Source organism: Cervus elaphus, chromosome 11 (assembly GCF_910594005.1).
Source record: "Cervus elaphus chromosome 11, mCerEla1.1, whole genome shotgun sequence".
In the NCBI taxonomy this organism is placed as follows: Eukaryota; Metazoa; Chordata; class Mammalia; order Artiodactyla; family Cervidae; genus Cervus; species Cervus elaphus.
Genome location: NC_057825.1, coordinates 81846221 through 81873520, shown reverse-complemented (window position 1 = coordinate 81873520; position 27300 = coordinate 81846221). Strand labels below are relative to the sequence as shown.

General features: G+C 34.3%; 1 protein-coding gene, 1 non-coding gene and 1 pseudogene across 5 annotated transcripts in view; all 3 read right to left on the bottom strand.

Annotated features, from left to right (window-relative positions):
* Positions 1-27300, bottom strand: part of MAP4K3 (mitogen-activated protein kinase kinase kinase kinase 3) — a 179148-nt gene that overhangs the window by 10443 nt on the left and 141405 nt on the right. For all 4 annotated transcript variants that reach the window (XM_043918177.1, XM_043918179.1, XM_043918178.1 and 1 more), the window contains 13 exons: positions 27022-27064; positions 25322-25481; positions 24369-24478; positions 21429-21470; positions 18909-18993; positions 17672-17751; positions 16461-16521; positions 16256-16373; positions 14605-14663; positions 13495-13598; positions 8438-8609; positions 5007-5075; positions 4834-4926 (listed from right to left, as the gene is read on the bottom strand). In XM_043918177.1, the coding sequence (XP_043774112.1) occupies positions 4834-4926; positions 5007-5075; positions 8438-8609; positions 13495-13598; positions 14605-14663; positions 16256-16373; positions 16461-16521; positions 17672-17751; positions 18909-18993; positions 21429-21470; positions 24369-24478; positions 25322-25481; positions 27022-27064 (1196 nt within the window). The remainder of the gene's footprint in view (positions 1-4833; positions 4927-5006; positions 5076-8437; positions 8610-13494; positions 13599-14604; positions 14664-16255; positions 16374-16460; positions 16522-17671; positions 17752-18908; positions 18994-21428; positions 21471-24368; positions 24479-25321; positions 25482-27021; positions 27065-27300) is intronic.
* LOC122704117 lies at positions 11908-12002 on the bottom strand (annotated as a pseudogene).
* Positions 22415-22590, bottom strand: LOC122704159. Its single transcript, XR_006343776.1, has one exon. It is a non-coding gene; the product is annotated as a small nucleolar RNA SNORA67 (small nucleolar RNA).

Below are 27300 nucleotides of genomic sequence, written 5' to 3'. Positions count from 1 at the left end.
AACAAAATTCTAGCAAACAGAATCCAACAACATATTAAAAAAATCATACACCATGACCAAGTGGGCTTTATCCCAGGAATGCAAGGATTCTTCAATATCCGCAAATCAATCAATGTAATACACCACATTAACAAATTGAAAGATAAAAACCATATGATTATCTCAATAGATGCAGAGAAAGCCTTTGACAAAATTCAACACTCATTTATGATTAAAACTCTCCAGAAAGCAGGAATAGAAGGAACATACCTCAACATAATAAAAGCTATATATGACAAACCCACAGCAAGCATCACCCTCAATGGTGAAAAATTGAAAGCATTTCCCCTGAAATCAGGAACAAGACAAGGGTGCCCACTCTCACCACTACTGTTCAACATAGTGTTGGAAGTTTTGGCCACAGCAATCAGAGCAGAAAAAGAAGTAAAAGGAATCCAGATAGGAAAAGAAGAAGTGAAACTCTCACTGTTTGCAGATGACATGATCCTCTATATAGAAAACCCTAAAGACTCTACCAGAAAATTACTAGAACTAATCAATGAATATAGTAAAGTTGCAGGATATAAAATTAACACACAGAAATCCCTTGCATTCCTATATACTAACAATGAAAAAACAGAAAGAGAAATTAAGGAAACAATACCATTCACCATTGCAACAAAAAGAATAAAATACTTAGGAGTATATCTACCTAAAGAAACAAAAGACCTATACATAGAAAACTATAAAACACTGATGAAAGAAATCAAAGAGGACACAAACAGATGGAGAAACATACCGTGTTCATGGATTGGAAGAATCAATATTGTCAAAATGGCTATTCTACCCAAAGCAATCTATAGATTCAATGCAATCCCTATCAAGCTACCAACGGTATTTTTCACAGAACTAGACCAAAGAATTTCACAATTTGTATGGAAATACAAAAAACCTCGAATAGCCAAAGTAATCTTGAGAAAGAAGAATGGAACTGGAGGAATCAACCTGCCTGACTTCAGACTCTACTACAAAGCCACAGTCATCAAGACAGTGTGGTACTGGCACAAAGACAGAAATATAGACCAATGGAACAGAATAGAAAGCCCAGAGATAAATCCACGAACCTATGGACACCTTATCTTTGACAAAGGAGGCAAGGATATACAATGGAAAAAAGACAACCTCTTTAACAAGTGGTGCTGGGAAAACTGGTCAACCACTTGCAAAAGAATGAAACTAGAACACTTTCTAACACCATACACAAAAATAAACTCAAAATGGATTAAAGATCTAAATGTAAGACCAGAAACTATAAAACTCCTAGAGGAGAACATAGGCAAAACACTCTCTGACATAAATCACAGCAAGATCCTCTATGACCCACCTCCCAGAATATTGGAAATAAAAGCAAAACTAAACAAATGGGATCTAATGAAACTTAAAAGCTTTTGCACTACAAAAGAAACTATAAGTAAGGTGAAAAGACAGCCGTCAGATTGGGAGAAAATAATAGCAAATGAAGAAACAGACAAAGGATTAATCTCAAAAATATACAAGCAACTCCTGAAGCTCAATTCCAGAAAAATAAATGACCCAATCAAAAAATGGGCCAGAGAACTAAACAGACATTTCTCCAAAGAAGACATACAGATGGCTAACAAACACATGAAAAGGTGCTCAACATCACTCATTATTAGAGAAATGCAAATCAAAACCACAATGAGGTACCATTACACACCAGTCAGGATGGCTGCTATCCAAAAGTCTACAAGCAATAAATGCTGGAGAGGGTGTGGAGAAAAGGGAACCCTCTTACACTGTTGGTGGGAATGCAAACTAGTACAGCCACTATGGAGAACAGTGTGGAGATTCCTTAAAAAACTGGAAATAGAACTGCCATATGACCCAGCAATACCACTTCTGGGCATACACACTGAGGAAACCAGATCTGAAAGAGACACATGCACCCCAATGTTCATCGCAGCACTGTTTATAATAGCCAGGACATGGAAGCAACCTAGATGCCCATCAGCAGATGAATGGATAAGGAAGCTGTGGCACATATACACCATGGAATTTTACTCAGCCGTCAAAAAGAATTCATTTGAACCAGTCCTAATGAGATGGATGAAACTGGAGCCCCTTATACAGAGTGAAGTAAGCCAGAAAGATAAAGAACATTACAGCATACTAACACATATATATGGAATTTAGAAAGATGGTAACGATAACCCTATATGCAAAACAGAAAAAGAGACACAGAAATACAGAACAGACTTTTGAACTCTGTGGGAGAAGGTGAGGGTGGGATGTTTCAAAAGAACAGCATGTATACTATCTATGGTGAAACAGATCACCAGCCCAGGTGGGATGCATGAGACAAGTGCTCCGGCCTGGTGCACTGGGAAGACCCAGAGGAATCGGGTGGAGAGGGAGATGAGAGGGGGGATCGGGATGGGGAATAAGTGTAAATCTATGGCTGATTCATATCAATGTATGACAAAACCCACTGAAATGTTGTGAAGTAATTAGCCTCCAACTAATAAAAAAATTAAAAAAAAAATATTTAATATGTATTTTGGTGTATATTCAGTGAAGAATCTTAATTTGTTTCCCACAGGTAACAAATTGTCCTGGCATCATCTGTTGAACCAAACATCATTTCCCCACTGACATATGATGTAAATACCCAATTACACGTAGGTCTACTTCTGAGCCTTCTGTTCCAGTCTTCCATGTATCCCTGTGTTGAGCCCACACTGTCTTAATCACTATGGCTTCAGAGTAAGTTTCAGCATCAAGGAGGGCAAGTGTTCATCAAAATTTATTTTACTATTCTTGGCTTTTGGCTTATCCTTATGAATTTTAAGATCATCTTATCAAGTGGCACAAGAATACCTTACTGGGGTTTTTTTTTACTGCAAATGCATTGCATGAGTGGATTAATTTGTGAACTAACATCTTTCCCATTTTCAGTCTTCCTATACATCAACACGGTGTAGTTCATTTGTTCAAATCTTCTTTTATGCTTTTAAAAGATAACTTGGAATTTCCTAGGTAATGATCTTACACATGTTTGACTACATTTATTCCTATGCATCTTACTGGCATGTCAGAAAGCTATCCATCTATGTTATTCAAATCTAGCAATTTTGAATTTTCTTATTGGTTCTAATAGAGTTGTATACTCTAGTAGATAATCATACCATCAGCAAAAAAGGGTATTTGCTTATTTCTTTCTAATTCTCATAGTTCCCTTTTCATAGTCTAATGAGACTGTGTTGTAATATGATGATAGCAAACCTCCCTAGCTCATTAGCTAATTTAATGGGAATCAGTTTAACCATTAAACAATATTTTTAATAGGCTGTACTATATGAAGGACATTTCCTTCTACTGTTAATTTCTAAAAAGTTGTCTTTTTAAAAAACCAAGAATGACTTAGATTTTACCCAATGCTTTTTGCACATCTGCTGAAGAGTTACATAACTTCTTGCCTTTAATGTGCTATACATAAATAAATTGTCTGCTGCTGAACTACCTTTGCTTTTCTGAGATAAAGTCTACTATTTGATTATACGGAATTCTATTTGCTAGTATTTTATATAAATTTTCCAAAATTTGTTTTCATGAGATTGGGAAACTTTGTTGTCTGTGTAATTTAACTGATTTCACTATCAACAGTGCTAAATGAGTTTGAGCAAGCTCCAGGAGTTGGTGATGGACAGGGAAACTGGTGTGCTGTACTCCTTGGGGTCACAAAGAGTCAGACATGACTGAGCGACTGAACTGAAGTGAGTGTTACTGATTTATTCTGCATTCCTTTCTTGTCTACAGCCTGAAGCAGTTTGTATATAGGAAAGGGACTATTCCTTCTTTTAACAGCGGATAAAAATCCCCTATAAAGCCACCAGGCCTTATGTGGGGAGTCTTAATTAGTAGGTGCTTCAAACAACATGCCTGGCTCTGGTTCCCCATCTTCTGTGGGACACCGCTAGTTTTCTTTACCACTCATGAGGGTGTATCAGTTTGAGTTTCTGTTCTTTGTCTTTTTTTTTTTTTGACCTGGCCATGCGTTTTAAAGTATGGATTCCATTTGAACATTCTGAGCAGATGTCCCTCAAAACTGACTGACTTATTATCATCAGTGTCTGCTTGTTGGAGAGAGGCATTCTAACTTGGAGAAAGATTAAAAATAGGACTAAGAAAGACAAATGAACTATCTGCCCTTGGCCCTTACCTTCTGCTAATGCATATACATGCAAGGATCTTTACTGATAAAGGACACCAGAAAAACCAGTGTACAGCTAAATTAACTACCGAATCATGTTCATCAGCATTCTCTCTATTATGGTCATTTAACCTTATTTTTCCTGAATGCAATCATTTTAGAATACTGATTCTGTAAGAAATCTTTTTCCAGAAAAAATTCTTACCAAGCATAATGTAAAAATAGCAAGAAGGAAATTCCACATGCTTAAGATCTGTGATCAGTAGATACAACAGCAAAAATAATAGATTATACTCAACTGTAAAGCACTTATTGGGAAACTCTACAGGAGTCTAAAGAAAATGGAAATTCATAACTAGGTTATGAATAACAATATTTAATTATTTATTTTGAAAATGCCCAATCTGTAGGGAAGACAACATTATTTATCGATTATATCAAAGTTGCTAAACTATTTTAGGGAATATGTAAAAGCAAAGACTGACACCTCATATTCATTATATCCTATATTTTAAAAAATGAGTCCTTAGTAATATATTTTTATAATTTCAAATAACTATTGGACAAATTATTCTAAGCAGCTGATAATGCAATCAAACAAGAAACACAAAACTCTGACTTACCTATTGATTCAATCTGGAAATCAAAGGTGAGTTCGGATGATAATTTTCTGCTAGATTTTAATCTTCCTTGGAGATTTACTATTTTTATACAACCTATAATGGAAAAAAGTCACTCAGAAACTAAGATAAAAGAAATCTTATTAAGATAAGGATATTCATAAACAAAAACTTACAGTCCAAGCATACAAGAATGGTATCTCTCTCCAGTTGCGTTACGTGAGTAACACTTGTCTGTGGGGTATCTACAACACAAACAAACTTGATAAAACTTACAGGAAACAGTAATATTTAAAGCACAGAGACATTAAAAAAAGAATTCTGAATATAACTGAATTTGAAATAGGTATATATTTTTAGTCATACACATGCAGTGGTTGACTCAGGTGGGTTTGGGTTCAAACTCTGACACGAGAGCTAAACTGAGAGACTGCTTAATGGAGGGTTAGCTATCGTCATTGCTACCGGTGATGCCACTATCCTATTCATATGTGAGATTAGGAGTCCAATCTTCTATACTATGGCAATGATTAATTTTGGATTTTAAGCTCAGAAGACCAAGGGTTGTGCTTCATACATCATTATATGTGGTGCCTAGAACATGCAATAAATATTTACTGAATGAATGTATCAGAGTTAATCACTTTGAATACAAATGAGTTAAAAAAATACTGACATATTTTCAGAAGTATGAAGCACCATAAAAATGCAGAGGCATTATTTTTATAATAATGATTTATCCAAGTTCTAAGAAACCTAAAACATTTAAATGACTTAGTTTTCCAGGAAGTGAGAAGTAAGATATCCCAAACTTTGTACGAATATCAAAGCTAAAACTGTTGAGCTACAGGCCTTTGTTTCTGGAGTGTGGTTCTTAAGTCTAGTCTATCAGTCTAGTTTTTTACTTCCCACAGTATTTAGAATCTTAATAAATCCAAGGGCAGCTGTAGTTCAGACTTTCACACATATTCTGTGACTAGCCAGGGTTGGAAGGATATGGAACAGGCCTCCTGTAAATCAGGCCAACCAGATCTTTGTAACTCTTACACATTTGGTGAAAATTAGTCAAGAAGTCAGTCTAGCATTACTAGATAGAAAGCCAGGAAAATGAGATTTACAAATTGATTATAATAATTAGTTTCCAAACACTGAAGTCATCTGGAGGTCTACTGATGTCCAGCTGCCACCTCCAGATATTCTAATTTAAATGGGGGTATGTGTGTATGACTTGATATATCAAGAGTGTTAAAATCTTCTCAAGTGGATTCCACATTGCAGCAGAGTTTAGGAAACCACAGCTTATAATTTCAGCTCATACAAAACCTTAAACATACTTTCTCCCTCTTACTGAACCTCATCATCTCAAAATCAGAAATGAATTATATCTGTTGTATTTAACTTCTAATAAAGGGATTTCATTATGCTAAGATAAGCAATCAAAAGTTCATGGGATGGAAGGTGATAAAACTCTTGTGTCAGGAAATGAAAGGCCCTTCATTAAACAATTAGTAGAAAAGGATTTAAAGTTAAAATGGTTGGGAAAAATAAGACAACTGAAATTCACTAAATAAAATATTAGTCAACCAACAATAGAAGGGAAGAAATTAGAAAGCAGGAGTTAACCCTGTGTCTGAAAGGGTACATACTGTCTAAAGGGAGAATTTAACAAGAGAATTTGAGGAAGCCAAAGAGAAGCCACATAATGTTGCCAAGGGCAGGCCATGCTTTCCTTCAATGGAAAGCTGTTCCAAATTCCCTGGGCTTCAGCAGCCATGAAACTGTCTTTAGACTTCTGTTGAATGTGTCTAAATGTGTGATCATTTTTTTTCAATGCCAAAAACCTCCGTCTCTTAATTTTTTTCCTTTTATGAACACTTTCAGGCTTCCAACAAACTCCTGACTAATCAATATTTATTGGCAAGTTGGTTCTTTAACACTTCTCTAAGTTGCCAAAGACTCTGAGCAAAGGGCCTTTGCAAGACCTTTAAAAATTACCTTCAAAAATAGCCATGCCTATTTTACAGCCAAACATTGTACAATGTCATTCTTTAGGCAAAAACACAAAAGGAGCTTCATAACAAACACAGTGTTTTAAAAACAAAAAGACCTTTAAGGTCATGTTTTATTTAAAGTGTAACAGTTTAATCAGATTTATTTACCACCAAAGCCAAGTTTTGCCAATGTGTATGGACTGCAACAATGCAACTGAGGGTTTCAAACTATGAACAAATTTCTGTAAAAAACTCATTAATTGGAGCTATTATTTCCTAAGGTACAAGCTATGAAGGAAGAAATCTGCTACAACTGGGCATTGTGGGAATAAATTATATAAAAGAATTATTTTCAAGCACCTTCAACACTTTGGAGGTGCTTTATTATTTACTTAATAATTTGTATCCTAATTACAAATCATTAAACATATTTATTAAAGTTCCCAGGTAGTACCTGTGTATCAATTATAAAAATATACTGGAAAATATACTTAATGCAGCTTTTCCTTTTTATATAAATCAGCTTTTCTATTAGCCTCTTGATGAAGGTGAAAAAGCATAGTAAAAAAGCTGGCTTAAACCTCAACATTAAAAAAACTAAGATCATGGCATATGGTCCTATCACTTTATGGCAAATAAATGGGAAAAATGTGCAAACAGTGTCAGGTTTCATTTTCCTGGGTTCCAAAATCAATGTGGACAGTGACTGTGGCCATGAAATTAAAAGATGCTTGCTCCTTGGAAGAATAGCTGTGTCAAACCTAGACAGTGTTTTAAAAAGCAGAGACATCATTTTGCTGACAAAGGTCCATATAGTCAAAGCTATGGTTTTTCCACCAGTCATATGTGAATGTGAGAGTTGGATCATAAGGAAGGCTGAGTGCTGAAGAATTGATGCTTTTGAACTGTGATGCTGGAGGAGAATCTTGAGAGTCCCCTGGACTGCAAGGAGATCAAACCAGTCCATCCTAAAGGAAATCAACCCTGAATAACTCATTGGAAGGACTGATGCTGAAGCTCCAATACTTTGGCCACCTGACGCGAACAGCCGATTCATTAGGAACGACCCTGATGCTGGGAAAAACTGAGGGCAAGAGGAGAACGGGTGACAGAGGATGAGATGGTTGGATGGCATCACTGACTCAATGGGCATGAGTTTGAGGAAACTCAGGGAGGTAAGTGACAGACAGAGAAGGCTGGTGTGCTGCAGTTCACGGGGTCCCAAACAGTCGGATACAACTTGCACTACAACAAGGTTTGTATATATATGTGTGGTTCTCCACTTGTGGTCCCTGTATCAACATCGTCAACATCCTGGGAACTTACACACTGAAAATTCTCAAGCCCCACCCAGATCTACTGAGTGAAAAACTTGGGGGTGGGACCCAGACAAGTGATTCTGACACACACTCAAGTTTGGGAGCCACCAGAATGTTTTAAATGTGTCAAACAAATTAGCTATTTCAAAGCAAGTCATCTTCTCTTTTTCCAGTTCAATAAGTTACTCAAGACTGGATTTTTATGCACTGTACTTGCCTGATGAAAAATATAGTAAATTTATTACTTACAAAACCAGTCTATGCACTGGCCTTAATAATTAAATAAAAACCACAAACCTGATTCTGTAAACCACGAAGAGGTAGAATTTGGATTGACTGTTTCAAATCGAACCACCTGGTTGAAGTCTCTCCCTTTACTGACACCGACACAGACTAGAGGGTACTCCTGCTCAGGAACCACCAGCATCTCAAACATTCTAAGCGGACACGGTATAGGAAAATCTATGTGCTAGAAAGAAGACAAAATATATTAAAAAGGGAAAACAGAAGCCAAATAATTTCATGAGAATGCCGTTAAGAATGTTTAGTTTCATGAAAATACATAACAGAGTACTCTCTACTATAAAGATTGCTTCTTCTCACACAAACTCAGGTTATGCAGAAAAATCCAAATTATGAAACATCTTATAAAGATTTTAGGTTAAGCACTGTAATTTTTAAGTTAAATACCACACATTTTAGCATTAGAATTGGAGACAGATCCAGCAACTGCGTGGCTGGTCTGAGAGTCCCCCACCTCCACCCTTTGAGGTACAGTCTCTTGTTTCCTAATTGGACACTGCGCTTCAGTAATACTCCTCTGCCTTCTTATCCAACTGAGCAAACATGGGTGAGAAAACTGAAATGCTCATTAGCAAGAGACATTCCTCTTATAAGTGTGGACAGGAAAAAAAAAAAAACCGACAAAAAGAAATCAGCCCTGTATTTCAAGTGATTCTATTTAATAAATTAACTTAGTTATAATGCAACTGATTTTCATTATACGTAAGTTTAAAATTATTTTTATTTTACTACAAAGAGACTAAATTCACATCCTGAAACTCTGGAAAAATAGAAAACATTCACTTTATTAGTAATCAGGGAATAAAACCAAGATAACTATACACATCCACCACAAGAACAAGAATAATAAGGGATATTATTCAGAGAAAAGCAGACAAACACTCATAACACTGACGGTGGCAGAACAAATTGGTACAACCACAGTGGTTAATTACATCACTTACTAATGCCAAAGATATGCATCTCTCAGAACCCTGAAAAAACACTCCTAGTTATACAACCTACAGAACATGACTATACACGCACACAGGAGACATATCCAAAAGTATATACACAAGCTTCACTGCTAAGAATGACAAAAAAACTGGAAGTAACCCAAATGCCTAAAACAGATAAAATGATGAGTTTCACACAATCAGAAATTAGAGTGCAATCAAAATGAACAAACTATGGCTATATCCAACAAGTACACAAATACAATGCTGCACAAAAGAAGTCAGACCCAAATGAATATGATTCCATTTCCATACTGTTGAAACATCATGTAAGATTAATGCTAATGTTTAGGGGTATGTGCTAACAATGGTAAAAGTGGAAAATAAGGGAGCTGATTTGTAGGGGGGTGGTGCCATGAGGAGCTCTGGGGTGCTAGCAGTGTTCTTCCTTACAATAAAAAGGTTTTTAAAAAATATATTAGTCTTACACATATTTTATTAAGTCTACTTTTAATATAATTTATTTTTGTTGCTCCTATAAATGGGCTGTTTTCATTGTATTTCCCAATGACTACTGTTAGTATCTTTAAAAGCTACTGAAATTGATATATTTTAAAATTCTGTAGTTTACTTATAAATTCTAAAGAAAATAAATTACAGAGAAAATAAACAGGTGTTGAAACGGGGCTACCACAGCCAATTGTCTTAAAGCGTCAGAAGATGCAGTGTGATCCTCATGACTGGAAGGTGAAACTGCCCATACCTGTTGTTCCCACATAGCTCCTTACCCGAAACTGCCTAAGTACCTCCATCCCAGAACTCTAGACATGCCTTCAACAAACACCCTCCTCACAAGCTTGCTGGGAGCATCCCTACTACCTGGGGACGTGCTTTGGATAAAATCTGTCCTATTTTCAATAAAGTAAAATATTTAAAATAATTCTCTTTGAAATGTGGAAACAGCAGTAGGACAGGAAGAAAACAATGCTTCTGTATTTTTTCCTCAGTAAATTAGAAAACCAACAGATTGTGACTTCTACTTAGCGTCCAATAGTAACTAAACAATATGTATAAGTCACTAGCAGAATAGTGTTCCCATAAAATAGTTTCAATGCCAGTTGCTACTGATAATGGTCCTTGAGGGAAATAATTCTCTCTTGCTCATTTTTTTCCTTTTTATCTTTTTATTGAAGGGTAACTGACTGCTTTACAGAATTTTGTTGTTCTGTCAAACCTCAACATGAATCAACCACAGGTATACATACATCCCCTTGAACCTCGCTCCCGTCTCCCTCCCCATCCCACCCCCTAGGTTGACACAGAGCCCCCGTTTGAGTTCCTGAGCCATCAGCAAATTCCCGCTGGCTATCTATTTTACACATGGTAACGTAAGTTTCCATGTTACTCTCTCCATACATCTCACCCTCTCCTCCCCTCTCCCCGTGTCCATAAGTCTATTCTCTATGTCTGTTTCTCCACTGCTGCCCTGTAAATAAGTTCTTCAGTACCGTTCTTCTAGATTCCATGTATGTGTGTTAGAATATGATAATTATCTTTCTCTTTCTGACTCACTTCATTCTGTATAACAGGTTCTAGGTTCATCCACCTCATCAGAACTGACTCAAATGCATTCCTTTTTATGCCTGAGTGATATTCCATTGTGTATATATACCGCAACTTCTTTATCCATTCATCTGTCGATGGACATCTAGGTTGCTTCCATGTTCTAACTATTGTAAATAGTGCTGCAATGAACAATGGGATACATGTGTCTTTTTCAACCCTGGCTTCCTCAAGGTATATACCTAGGAGTGGGATGGCTGGGTCATATGATAGTTTTACTCCTAGTTTTTTAAGGGATCTCCATACCATCTTCCATAGTGGCTGTATCAATTTACATTCCCACCAACAGTGCAAGAGTGTTCCCTTTTCTCCACACCCTCTCTCTTACTCATTTTTATCTGTCTAATTAAATAGCACTGTGCCTGATTTGTAGTAAGTACATGCATATCTGCTTCAATTTATGACTTTTATTTATATTGAAAATAAAACAGTGTAGTGAAGCAAAAATTTAGAAAATGTCTTGAAGAGTAAGAATACAGAAAACATAAGAATGTTTTTGAATACATCTGGTAAGACTTATAGTATAGAAACATCATAAATACTAATTGAGATAATATCAAATATAGAAACAAAATACACTCAAGAGAAATCTCAAAGCAGAGAGATAGAGAAAGGAGAATTGGGTTTAGATGAAGAACAGTGGAGAAGGGCATGTTGCTCAGGAGTTTAAGGAAAGTGGGAAGAGTGAGAAGTCTTAAAGAAGGCCTACAAGTAGAACTGTATGTAAGGCGAACACCCTAGAATCCTGGCAATAGGCCTTATCAGTCAGGGCCAAGTTCCCTGGTACCCAGAAAAAAGAAAACATGCATGGGTAATTTTTAAGCTTCCCATGCCTTCAAAATATATATTCTCTCTTGCATGCTCTTTTTTGTATATTTATTTTTAATTAGAGGATAATTACATCACAAAAATATGGAATGCTTCATGACTTTGCATGTCATCCTTGCACAGGGGCCATGCTAATCTCTGTATTGTTCCAATTTTATTAATAGTATATGTGCTATCAAAGCAAGCACCTGTACGTTCTTAATACAAAAAATTTCTTTAATAGAGAGGATCTTTCACTATGTATTAAGATAAGCAGTTTAACATATCGGGTGACACATAAAATTCATTCATACTAAGGTTTAATCAGACTGTTAGTATCCATGAACAACTGATGTAATGAATCTATTTTTCATTTTGATAGAGGTTAGGAAAGAAAGGAATAGGAAGGACATACTGTAACAGACTAAGGATAAAGACTGGGAAGGGAAGGGCTGCAGAAAAATAATTATATACACTTTACCACTCCATCTAGGATATGCTGTGCTTTTGTCAAACAGATAAGAACAAAGAGGAACTTAGAACAAAACCAGGTGGACAGAAATGGGCTGGCTTCAGAAGTTCTGTTTTGCACAATTTACAAGGTTATTTTGCCTTTCAGCTTTTTGTTTAAAGAATTTTTGTTTCAGTGAATTTATTTGTGGAAATATTACTTCAATGGGTGGTAAATTCTTGAAACTATTTCATTTCTTTAGCCCTAGTTAATTGTGAGGTTAATAAATACTGATGTGAAAATTAAAACTAGATTTCCTAGTCACTCATAAAATTTTAAATAACAGGAAGCCAATACTTTTAACATCCTAATTCTGTATTATATAATTTAGGAAGAATTCACTCCAATTATTGTGATCCCAATTTCTATGGAGATAGCAAATGCTCATGAAATACTACTTAATCTATATAAAATAGTGAGGAAACAGCATAAAAAATTCATCTGGTATTTCCTTGGAGTGACTGAGCCAGCACTTCATACATTTTCAGTTAGCTTTTCCTCTAAATTTAAATTACAGCTGAGTAATATTAAATGTTTTAAAAAATATTCATTAAAAGGGACCTCCCTGGCAGCCCAGTAGTAAAGACTCCATGCTTCCCCTACAAGGGGCAAGGGTTTGATCCCTTGTCAGAGAACTAAAATCCCCAAGCCATGTGGCACGGCCAAAAAAATTTGTTTTTCATTAAAAGATTCTAGAGACACAAAGGCACAAAAAACGACCCATCGGAAGGCCTAGGTGAATTAATAGGATGGCAGATATTCAAAACAAATTATTTCCCCTTCATGCTGGTTATTCCTTGACTTTTAAGCCAAATGCCAATCTGTAGACTTGTCCCTCTGCTACAATGAAACAGGTCAACCAGAGAACATATTCAGATAAAATTTCACTGCTTTCTTGGTACCTCCTGTTCTTGATATCAGACTGTGTATGTGATTCAGTATTTCAGGCTTCCACTGTCACATCCCTGAACTATCTATCTAGTCTCTTTTAAAACTTCTATCAGGCCAATGGAGTTTTTTTTTTAATAATTAGGCAGATTTTCACCACTCTGCCATATAATCCAAAATCATTACATTGTCTTGAGAATTAATTGGGAAAAAAAGTTTTCTTGAAAGAACAGGAAAACTGATAAGCTTTTATACTAAGAATGATGTAGGCTGACATTCATGCTTACCTTAATTAACATAAATTTCTGCATTGGTTCAACCCATTCTAATAGAACAATGCTAGTTTGAAGTGCCCCACATAGGTATTTATGGCCTGTGTAAGGATTTCTCACTGTCAAGGCAAAAAAGTATATGTAAGTTGTCTTATAATGCAAATTTTTTACAGTAATAGTTGCCTGCCCCAAAAACAAACAAAAGGTGGAGGCCAGTTCAATTTGTTAATTAGTCTGCAGAGTGAAAAAGAAATACTTTTTCAGATAGGAGAGCAAAACTCTCATCACTTCTAGGATTTTTATTTGTATGCTCAAAAACTGCTGGTTGTTATGGGGCCAGGGGGTGGGAAGAAGAACTCTAGGTCTTATGGTAGCAGATAGATTAGCTGAGACAGCAAGATCCTGAAGACAGGTTTAAAGCAGATTTGGGGAAATGTTCCCACACAGACAGCTGGAGCACATTTAGGGGCAGGTGATTCGGGGTGCTCTTGGTAGTACTGTTCAGAGGCAGTACTGCTTTGGTTTTCATTAGATGGAGACATTAATCAAGATGCAGGTTTACAAATAAAAGAACTGAATTGCCTCACAGGTTTTTAAGGGAGGAAAGAAAACAATTTTTTGCTTTTCCTAGATACAAATCAACCAGCTAATTGTTATGGGGATTGAGGAGGACTTTAGGCTCGTGGTATGTGAACAAGGAGACTATGACTTGCACATCACAAGCATAAAGTTTCATGTATTAAAGGTATGAGAGTAAATAACAAGTATGCTGAGTGAACAAATGTAGTCTCAGAAGCCATTACTAAGCAGAATGGTGAATGATTAGTAACAGGCTCCTCAGAGAACAGGTATGGTAAAGTGCTGTAATAAAGTCACTCTCCATATGTTTAGTCAATAAATTATTTGCGAAACAACTATGTGTGCAAAGTTGTACATTAGGTTTAGTTTATAGGGAAATAGAATGGCCAATACATTTATTTTACTTAAGGGAGAAAAGTAAACTGTTACTGGCAGGATGTCCTGGAGTACTACGGTTTTACACTAGATTGACAAATGAGCCTCACAGCATCTTCTTATCCACTCTGCAAAGCAGGAGAGCTGTGTGATTTTGCATGGGTTACTTACCAACACAACACTTCTGACACCACTTGGTTTCAGGGATTTTTGCTGATACAGCAAATTTCCTAAATGGAAATGGAAATGAATATATAATATATGTAGGTGAAGTTAGTATATGAAAATACTACTGTTATAGAACAGTGGAGAAAGGATGAGTTGTTTAAAAACTGGTCCGGACATAATGGGTCATCTATTAAAAATAAGAATAAACTGGATACCTTTCTCAACCCCCCTCCAGTATTCCAAATGGATAAAGAATTTAAATATGAAAAATGAAACTATAAAATATACAGATTTTTGAAGAATATGACCACAGGATTACTTTAAAAAAAGCAAAAAGAGATTATACAGGAAAACAATGATAAACTTAGATTGATTTTTTTTTCACTGATGTATCCCTAGCACCTCAAACAATGAGTGGCATTTAATTCGTTGAATGTATTTAGTAAATTATTAACTTTAGTTTACCAAAAGACAGAGCTGAGAAAGTAAAAAGACGAGCCACAAACTGGGAAAAGAATAGGACTCTGTTCTGATAAAAATGGTATCAAAAAGTTAATATATTAAAGTTCATATGCCTTCCATTGTTTGGGAGCTCTATACGATTTTAAAGCTTGGTGGTCAGTTTCCATGCCCACAGGAATTTAAGATTTATCAAGTTAGAAAGCAGAATGGAGTCATGCTCTAAGTAGGCAGAAAAACAACAGCAGAAAGTGGCAGCTGGGAGAATAAATGGGGCACATAAACTATACAGGAAGAAAGCAACTCCCTGATACCCTAAGTCCAACTGCAGATACTACTTTACAAACATAATAAATCAAGTTCATAATCATAACTAATTCATCATGAAAAGATCCAGTTAAACTCAGTGTAATCTATTTTAAGACAGAAAAGCTTGCAGTATACTTTAAAATGATTTTCATTGAAAAGTTAATTTTTAAAAAGCTTTTGTGCACAAAGTGGCAAATCTTCACTATACTGTAAACTCAGCAATTGACAAATTTTTGAGGTACTTAAAAGTTAAGGTTCTATATTAGTTGCTTTACAACTAATACTGTAAAGGAAGAATGGTTACATTACAAAAGTATTGTAAAGTACAATTTATACCAGACTCAGAAGACTTTTACTCAACAAATAAGGTCCAGGATAATAATAACCAAAATAATAATAATGACTAAACAGAAGAACAAACACAATTAAAAATCCCTGTAAGCAGAAAAACAAAACACATAATTTCTAAGTAGTAAGTATCTTCCTATAAAAATCTTCAGTTAATAAGTCACTTAAATTTTCTAAGTTTAGAAACTACTTTGAAAAAAATTCAGTTTATTCAAATTGACACAAATAAATCAAAAGCACTATATGTGATGTAAAATTACAAGCAAACTAGAGGAAAAAAAAATTAGTTTTAACGTAGAAAAACTAACAGTTCCGAAAGAAAATGTTTGATATAAGTGGAAAAGTATAAAGTAGAAAATTTTAGAATATGATAGACACTTGTGAAAATATGTTACTTTTTATAGTTTTTTCATTATACACGATTTCTACAAACCCAAGCTGAGAGCTTTTTTCAATTTCTGCAGTATATCTATTTTTTTTTTTTAGAATGAATTCACGTATTATCTCTAAGGATGAAAACAATTAAATGTACAGTTACCTTGGCAGTATTCTGTCAGGAAGTTTGTGTGCTGGAATAGAAACGGGTAACTTTTGCATTTGTCTTGCATAATCAAAAAGCCCTGGCAAATTATGAGAATAAAGCTGAGAAGCTTTACCTGTAGAGAAAAATAAATGTGTCACAAAAGCTGATAACATAAATAGGAACAATAGCTGTAAGGTTTTTAAAAACTAAGAAGACTTACCAGATATTGACAGTAAGCAATTGTTCATTACATACAACCATGTACACCTTCGGGGAAACAGCTGATAAAAAAAAGCACAAAGTTTACACAGGATAATAGATAACAGCAGTGTAAATATTCACATATTAACCATGTAGCTGTCATATCATTAGGCCAGTTATTTATTTATTTTAGGCCAGTTTTTAAAAAGAAATTTATTTTTAATAGAAACTCATTTTATAAGATATTTAAAACAAGATGCTACATATACATATTTATAAGGAAGAAAAATAAATTCGTGTAATTTCATTATCTAAGTTCCTACATTATATGATTAGCTCTATTCTCCTTATGGTACAGACTATGTAATCTCAAACTACACAAGGAAAAGGGCATTTTCAAACAATGTCTATTCCTTTATTTTGGTTTTTGAGTTTTAAATAATTAAAACTCTCCTGTGTACTTCCAAAAAATGGTCTTATCTTGGTGTATGGACATGCCTGGCTTCTGGAGCAGAAGAGAGGAAAAAAGATCATGGTGGTGTAAAACATAAGAGTACGGAAACACTAGGTATGGAGGAAAAAAAGCTGAGAGAAAATGCTGAAAACCTATAAATCATAAAGGACATATACACAGAATTCATTACTGGTCATCAGCATGGTACACAAAGCCCTGGGGTGTGGCACCTGCTTACTCAGCCACCTTCATTTATTGCTATTATTCTATACTCACTCTGCACTCCAACTGAACGGACCATTCATAGCTCCCTATTTGTGCCATGCGGTTTCCATTTCTCTTGTCTGTCAACCTTCTGTTCATCATCATTTATGGTCCATCTTAAAAAATGTCTCTCCTCCTCTCTCCATCGATGGTGCTAGTGATAACCGCCTCTGGGGGTTACACTTTGTACTCACTCCTAGTGTGACATCTAACTGGAAGTACAATATGTTGCAGTTACCAGTTTACAGGCCTATTTCCTCTGTTAGATCATGAGCCACTTGAAAGTGAGCACTACACCTGTGAGTAACCACCGTGTGGATCACAACAAACTGTGGAAAATTTAGGTGCGTCTCCAGCACCGAGTAAATAAGACATGCTCTAGAAAGGTTTTCTAAACAAAAGAGACAGCAAATCATAGCACTGAAACTTTGAAACTTATTCCTTATGTAGTGTCTATGTATAATAAATTAAGAATTTTTTTTTTAAAAAGGGAGAAACACATTATAACATACCTGTTCCATTGATGTTTCATGAAGTTCATTGAGGTTCAAGGTATAAATCCCCTCTTCAGCACCAAATATCAAGTACTGATCTGAAATGACAAAAATAATCCACTGATTTTGATGTATAAAATTCTTTTACAAAAGATTTATATAATCTTTTATATAATGTGTATATATATATATATATACATTAACATATGAAAAAAGAATTGCTATTGTCTATAAAGCAGTGTTTCTTATTTTAATGCAAGTAAGTAGTTAGAGACTCTAGCTCAAAGAATTGATTTATATGCAAATATCAGCCTCAAAGCAGTGAAGAAAACTTTTAGGAAAACAGGTTCTGAAGAACAGCATGCTAGGACTCCTCATTCATTGGAGGGTTCTCAGAACTGACAGAGAATCTGCAACTCCTTTTCTAAATTCCCTCTTGGAGAGGATCATGTGCAAATGACACATAAAATGTAAACCAGGAACAGTTGATGAAAACTCAAACAATTTTTGCAGATGGTCTGTTATAAGCACAGCATCAAAAAACCAAGATCTGACTACTGTCTCTTTAAAAAATTAACTACACTTGGATACCTGCTAGGGTATCTAGAAGATGTTACAAGTCTTGTCATGGTCCTGATCAATCACATTTTATGATAATATCAAAAAGTAGGTGAAGAACTTCTCCAGACTAAGCTGAAGCATCCTAAGAACAACTTAGAATGTCAAGAGCATTCCTCAACTGCCCAGTATTTAGGGTTAGTACTGAGGGATGAAAGGCATAAACTTTGTGCTCAGACAGGACTGAACTGGGTTCAAACTGCAGCTCTACTACCGACCAGCTGTGAATCAATGAGCCTCTCTGAGTGCTGTTTTCTTTACCTGTGAAATAAAAGTACCTACATCTTGGCAATTTAAAAGTTTAGTAAATCTGTGTGCGTGTGTGTAAGAAACAGCGAGCATGTGCATATGTGTGTACATGTGTATCTATGAACATCTTTATACAGATAGATGGCACAGAGCATACGGTTTCAATATGTTGATATGGTGACTATACAGGAAAATTTTAATATCATGTGTCACCTCAAACACTGCTAATAACACATAGAAACGGATTTACCTTGAATTTTTTTAAATTATAATAAATTTATTTTTCAGAAAGATATGCATAAAGTGATTAAAACTGAGTGCTGTTCTAGCCTCATGAAAACAGTAAGCAATCAGAAAGATAAAAATAGCTAAAAACATATAGTACTACCTCTTGTGTCTGGATTTATCCATGATGTTGCACAGTGAATTTTCAAGGGACATCCATTAAAAACCTTTGAAAAACAGGCACCCATCTGAAAAAAAAATAACTAAATGAATCTATCAAGTCCTAGTCATTTGCGTTACAGTGATATCAAGGAGGTTCCAGGCACAACGACTGTTAGATAAGACTTTACTTAAAAGTCACTTTATTCTTCCTATCTTCTCAAATAAACAAAGCAGTAATAGCAATTAATTCTGCACAATAATTTGCTTATAGAAGTATTACTTACATATCCCACATTAACACTAATACAATATTCTCTGATAAGGAAACCCATAATTTCTACAAAGGTGAAAATTTTCTTACTTGGTTTCATGAGCCTAAAAACAGTATTAATCACTGAATTTCATATTACAAAGTGGAAGAGGTACAGTTGATTTGAAACTCATATATGTACTTTAATCTCAAAACAGAGAGATGTACTTTACAAAAAAAAAAATTGAGCAATCTGATTATTCTCCCTGGAAGAAGTCAACAAAAAGCTTTATTCTTTGATGTTAATATTTATCAAGCTCATTTACAAACTTTTCAGATAATAAATACCTTATAATGAAATATAATATCACTCATTTGAATGTTTTTTGATCTTCAAAGAGTAAGATGTTAATTTTGAAATGACTGTTCTGGTTAGAATAAATAACTTGGAGGGGAAAAAGGATACAGAAGCATTTGATCAGAACAACAGCACTGTGGCTCATTTCTTTTTTCTTCTGGCCATGCCACAGAGCTTGTGAGCAAGGGATCAAACCTAGGCCCACAGCGGGGAAAGCACCTTGTCCTACACTGGACCACCAGGGAATTCTACTGTGCATCATTTTACAGCAGGAATAGTTTCTTCACAAACACAGAAACAATACAGTGATTATTGTTGACTACAGTGGATTAAAAATAATAACACAAAATAATCAAAATATTTGATCTTAAAATTTCCTTTTTATTCATAGAAACCTAGCAACCAGTATTTTTAAGATTTTAGTTCTCCAAAAAGAACAGTAGCCTGGCAATACCAGTGCGTGGCAGAAGGCCAATAAGAAATGTTTCTATGGTATAGGGCAGAAATTCTATCATTTAATTAATCCTGATAATTACCCTTTAAGATAGGTACATCAAATTCCTACGTTAAGGTACTGCTAAACTCCTAAAAATCTAAATGACAGAATGAGGTACAAAACAATCAAACCAGTTTCAACCTAAACCTAACTTGTGTCCACAGTCATCAGCTCTTCCCTGTCAACTGCATGCCTGATAAAGGAGGTTCATCCTTAGCCCAACAATAAATCTCACCCCTATCGTACATGTGTATCTCTTAGACCTGGGAGCCCTCTACATGCATAACTTCTTTTTGTAAGATGAGGCATAATTACTCAGATTTTTATACTAATAGTAGAGTTAAAAGGTAAAAGGTCTAAAAAGTAGACTTGAGAGGTTACAAACTAGAAAAACTATGGACACTGTCTAAACTAGTGTTATACGAAGTTTCAGGCTATAGATCGAGATCAGCAAAATGTAGTTCTATCCATATTTAACTAAAATTAAACTGAGTTAATATAATTTTAAGGGCTTCCCTGGTGGCTCAGTGATAAAGAATCCACCTCCCAATGCAGGAGCCATGCGTTTGATCCCTGGGTTGGGAAAATCCCCTGGAGAAGGAAATGGTAACCCATTCCAGTATTCTTGCCTGGATAATTCCATGGACAGAGGAGCCTGGCGGGCTACAGTCCATGGGGTTGCAAAGATTCCGACATGACTGAGCACAACATAATTTTAATCCTAAAAAAGGCAGCATGGTATATATACAGAAATAAAAAATGATAAGGACTATAATATAGGACATCTAAGGTCTAGTTTTAGTTCTGGTTAGAGCTGGGCGGCGGTTTGTGATTTTGGTGACTAATATCTTTGGGTCTCAGTTTTGAGTGAGTGAGTGATAGTCACTCAGTCGTGTCCAACTCTGTGACCCCATGCTCCCATTGGGTCAGCGTCCAAAGGAGCTGAATGCTCCTTCCCCAGACTGGGGGACTGAAGAGAGAAAAGGAGTCAGGAGCCATGAGTTCTCCATGTTTTTCAGCAAACAGGATTCTGGACCCAAACTGGATCCAAAGGGTCTCCGTTTTACCCATGGACAAAATAAAATTAGGGCCAGATGCTCCTTTAATGCTCCTCCTAGTTCTAAAATTCTGTTTTTGATAACTGCATTTTTCACATTCCTTCAAAAATATGTGCAAAAACATTCGTAATTTTCAAATAAAGAAGCTATAAAATGTATTATGTATCATAATTCTTTTGAAAAGCTATACTTTTCAAATATAATCAATTAGTATTTAAATTAGCAATTTTAAAGATTTTTTCAATATAATGGGGGTTCTTTCAAACAGGCAAAAAAATCCAACCAAAGGCACATACTCAAGAAATTATATGTTATTGTATTCAGTTTGAAAACTTAGCCTATTTGATATTTATACTTACATGCACTTTAGGTGTTGGGGGTAGGCCATTACTAATAGGCTTCTAGAAAAAGAACACATGCATGATTATACTTCTTGTTTAGTTTATCAACACTGTTATTTCAAACTCATGTGTTCCAATAAAATAAACAAATACATTTCTTTGTCAAACAGATTATAGATAGTACTGAAGATCTCTATAATCCTTTCACAGTCCACTTATTCCTAGAACCTGCCCCCGCAAATGGTTGTGTACCCTTCCAAATCTTTCTCTAGGCAATTATATTACGTTACAAAATACTCACATATCTGTGTATCCTTCCAGATCTGTTTGCCATTGGCTTTAACTGCAGCACAGTATGAATACAACAAACTTTAGCTACTTTCTGTTACTGGATATTTAGACTATTTTCCATTTTTCACTACAACAACAATGTGGAAATCATCACCCTCGCATATAGTTTACTACACAAGGTGGAAATGGTTTTTTTAAAGAATATGCTGTGAGAAGTGAAAATACTGGAATATGGGGTCTGTAGCTTTTGCATTTTAGTGGATACTGACTGCTAAACTGCCTTTCCAAGTGCCCATTTTGTATCACTCCCATCAGCATGTACAAGTCTTGGTTCTTCACAGTCTCACAGACAATGTTATCAAATTTATAACAGTTTTTACAGGAGTAAAAAAAGTTTTCCCCTTTGTTTCTCATTAACTTGCATGCCACTGACAGCTAGGAAGGTTGAGAACTTTTTTAAAGAAATGTTTATTGGCTAACTGTATTTCCTCTTCTGTGAATTCTCCCCTCCCTGCCTTGCTTTTTTAAAAAAAAAAAACAGTGAGTTATTTATTTTTTGGAGCTCTTTATATAAATTAGACTTAAATACTTTATCTGCTATATATTACAAATGTTTTCTCCTAGTCTGTAGATTGTTAACCTCATTTACCAAGTGCTTTGTCCATTGAAGTTTTAAATTCTGATGGACTCAAATGCATGAATCATTGGTCAGAGTATAATGAGAATGTAAGGAGAGCAAAAACAATCACATCATTCATCTATGACAACATCCTCAAGAGTTCCAGATATTTTCCCAAGGGGCTACATTCCTGGGGTATATGATTTACCCCACGAGAACAGGTTATTTTCAATTTTATGATTTATCCCTGGAGAAAGAATCTTCTTGGGTGAGATTATAATTTAAACATAAGCTTTCTGATAGTCTAGTTTCTTTTAATCTTAATAACAGCATTTTAAGGAATGACATTATAAATTTTTCTCAGTTTAATATAAATCAGAATTATTTAAATGAGATACAAATTTTAAAGCTACTGTTAACTGATTTCATATACATGATACAAATGAAATATTCTGTATAGTACTATTTATATGAGTAACTTTAAGACATTTCTAAAATTAAGACTATGAAATTTTACTTTGGAGATATGTTTATGAGGATGTACATACTGCCATCAATTTCTGATAATTTTTTTTCATTCTGCAAATAATTTATGTACATAATTTTATATAGATGTCCCTAAATTATCATATGTCATCTATTTTAGCAAAACATTTTTAATTAGGGAGCTCTGAATGTTTTAGCTGTCGGATTTAATTTAAGTACTGACAGAATTGGCTGTAAATAATTTCAAGAGGCTGTAAATAATTTCAAGAAGCTGCATAAACTCTAATCACATTTCAATATACCATGGATACTTTTTATCCTATGATACAGTCATGACATATTTATTTCAGAATTATTGAGACTGTTAGTTTAACTACTAGTTCCATATTCTAATAAGGTAATAGAAAAAGTGAATTTAAAATACATAAATTAAAAAAAGTACTCATTTCTCAAAGGTTATTATACTGTTACAGTCATTAAGTGAATTTTTAAACTACTACATTAGAAGGATTGCTAAAATTTAAGCTGATGAAAAAGGCACTACTCAGTTGGAGAGACTACATAAACCCTATGATTTCTAAAAGACATTTCACTTTTGTTAAAAATGTCCTGTTTCAGAAATTACAATGCATAACCCCAGTCAAATGCTTTAACTGAATCATAAAAATGGTATGTCACATTCTATAGTGAAATCTTATAAAATAACAGATACATTACAAAACCCTCTAGCAATGTGTTTAGCATACAAAGTTATTGCAGCTATATGCACATAAACATATTAAATGGTCTATGAATTTCTAGAAGAATAACAAAAATTAGTATACACAAAAAATTCCCCCAAAATACTGACTTATGATCTTGTTGACATCCGCTGAATTGGGAATTTTAAGGATTTTTTGGTTAAGTTCTATGATGATGGACATCATAGAATGTCTTCTGATGATTAAGTATAAATTCTTCACAAATTTTTAATATCCCTGATAAATTCTATTTATGTTCTAGTAGTTATGTCATGGTATTTTATCAAATTTTTCTAATAGGAACAGTTGCTAAGGCTAATTGCATCTTTCCTGAAGTGGTATCTTATATCTACTAGAAATAACCTTAATTTTTCTTCCTTGATAGCTATTTTCTTTGGTAAAAGTAGTAACATCACAAATTATGTGACAGAAATTTGTCCTGAGGTAGAAGGTATGGCTTTCCTTCCATAAGTTCTTGAGACCATAAAAGAAACGTGTAAGAATCATTCTCATTAATGAGAATAATATTTCTCAACAATCACAAAAATATTAAGGGTTTACCAGTATGTTAGAAGGCCACATTTTATAATATGCAGTATAACCAATTGGCCTAAATAATTTGAAGAGTAGAAAGCCTTCATTCATGTTTACCACAGCAAAGAAATGTTTTTCAAGATTTAAACAACCTACTATTAACATACTAAAATATAAATATACTAATTATAAAATATATAATTGCTATTGTTTCATTAATTAAAACTGCAAAACTAATAGTCAAAAAGGAAACAAATACAAGTAGAGCTTATGAACATAAATACCTACTGGTACATCTTTCTTTTCTTTCCTTGAAAGGTTAGTGCCTCTATATTCATTCTGTTGATATAATGAACCATCTCGTTCACCATTTAGCTGGAAGGAGCTCACTCCATTTCCTTCAATAAGATATGTTTAAATATATTAAAAAAAAGGATTAATTTTCATGAAAATTTTCATTCAGAAAATTATCAAGTAGGAAAAAAATATATTATCTCTGAGACAGTTTCAGCCTTCATTTGGGATTATCCAGTCAGAATATTTAGTAGTATAACAATCATATATATGTTCTAGTTTTATCTCTATTTCTTTCATATAGGCAAATTAAAATTCAGGTTGTATCTAAGTACATATATTTGTGCTAAAAAGAAAAAAGTACTGAATACATAACTACTTTCAGGAAAGAAGCAATTTATAGTTTGTTATCCAAGGAACATTACTACTCTATTTTTTAATTGCTTCTTTTGCATAAACATAAGACACTTCACAATATTAAAACAGCACCTTTGAGGATTAATTTGGAGGCAAATACCGACAATCGTTTTTCTAAAATGATTAACCAAAATAAAACAAGAGTTAGACAAGGCGTCCTCGTCTTTTTCTCAAGAAGTAGCCTAGGACCAAAACACATTTTCCTTGTTTGTTCAGAGTTTAATTTCTTTTGTTGCCTCACTCTACAGATAAATGACAAATTGGGCACAAATAATTCTCTAAAAGAGGGAAAGCTAGACATGAAATGAGAAGCAAGGGGCAAAATATCAGCCTGGGTCATAGGTAATCCTGCCATAAAAACACTTCAAACTATGAGGCAAAAAGCAGACTTCATCTCTATAGCCACTGCTTCCTTCTCTTCTCCTCAAAGGAATGTCAAAGCATCTCTTAAAAGAAGGAGTCCTTCTACTTTTCTCCATGCATTATGACAACCTGGCAACACTCTTATTTTACCTCCTCTTCGTCATTACCTAAAGCCACAGGCTTCTGAGGCGGTAACCTGGGAGGTGGTGGCCTCGGTGGTACTTGCGATGGCTTTGCTGGGCTCTCTGATGTGGGACACCTCTTGATTGTTCCTTGATTATCATCCTCAGTAGAATGAGTTTCCTGTGGTATGAATATGGACTTAGGCTGAAACAATACAGAAAAGGAGACCAATGACTAAACATGAAATCACTCATTTCATTAAACATGAAAAATATTAAGTATCTTCCCTGAAGTAAATATTATTATATATCAGAGGCTTTCAAACTGTGTTTAATAGTTGAGTTTCAAGGATATTCAACTATCTGATTCAGATAATCTTAATATATATCCTAAAAATGTACACAAAAATGTTTTCTCAAGAAAAAAGACCTTGTTCTACTCTCTATTAATTCCTCACAAGCCTACCCACTTAAATTTGCCAAATAAAAATAGTCTGGTCTTTATGATCTCCAATTTAAATGAATCTCTTTTTATTTTAAACATTCAGGCTAATCAAAGTTCAATTCCTTTCAAGGCTAATCTCTAAACTGTCTCTTTCAGATGACTCGAAAGTCTTTAATGTTAATGCTTAATCTTCCAGATACGCAACAGGAGAAGATGCTGATTAAAATTTTATTAAATCAGAGAACACAAACTCAGCAATAGAGGATACCTGAGAGACTTTCTCTGCAGACAATGGAAAAACCTCCAGTCAGCCAAAGGTTTGCAGTATTTATAAATTTTTATACTGTATCCCTTATTAGGGAGACTGAGCCGTATTTATCTCTTTGAAATTCAGATCTCTTATTTCTAATGTAAAACTAAACAAAAAAGAACAATATTACTTATGTGTGTGGATCATGATTTTTTAAAAAGTATAAAATGAAAACAAAATATAGTAGTACATTGGATATCTAGACTGGTTGGACTCCAATTCTCACTTATAACTCCTGATTTCAAACCTAATAACAACTCATTTTATAAACAGTTCATTTTATAATTAAAATTTGCTATGCATATGAGCTTATAAATTTAATTACCATATCTATCAACTTATTTTACTTATAAAATATCCCATCAGTTGGGATTACTTTATTATTTATGATTCCTTTTATTTTTGGTCATGCCACACAGCTTGTGGGATCTTAGTTCCCTCACCAGGGATTGAACCTGGGCCTTTGCAAGGAATGTGCCAAGTCCTAACCATAGAAGCACCAGGGAATTCTCTAATGATGCTTTGTTTTGTTTGACAAAAAGCTTCTGTTGGTAAAATTTTATTTTTAAATTATTGTCCTATATTGTATTTTTTATTTAAAAGTATCTTCTGAAAATTAAATCTCTGTAATGGTAACTATCTTTTTTTTACCCATTCTCAGGAAATCAGTTACTTGTAGATTATAGATTTAGAGGACAGAAAATCTTATTAAATACATGAGTTTTCTAACCCAAGTGAAATAATCATTTTTATTTATGAATTTCTAGAACTTATTATTTAGAATTAACATCAAATAATAAATTTGAAAATTGGAAAAAAAAAGACACAAACAATTACAATCATCTACTTATATCATGATTAGTAACTTCAAGATTTTTCTTTGTGAATCCTAAGTGAAAATAAGCTACAGAGTAAGTACTAGTACAGTATTAAAGTGGCAGAACAATAACATACGCAAACATAATTCTACTGAAATACAAATCTTCTTACCTTTGGTGGCAAAGGAGGTGGAACTTTGGCTTTCATGGTTGAACTATAAAAACATAAACACTTAGAATCAGAACTCTTCATTTTATAAATAAATCATTATTAAAATATGATTCATTTTTCAAAAATATAGATGATTTGTATATACAGGTTTCTTTTTCTAAGATGAGTGTTTTCCAAAATATTCTGTGAAATGATCATGTTATGCGGAATGAAGTATTACTGAGAAGTAACTGAGTTTATATGCTTTCTTGTTTCCAAATAATATTTAGTAATTAAAAC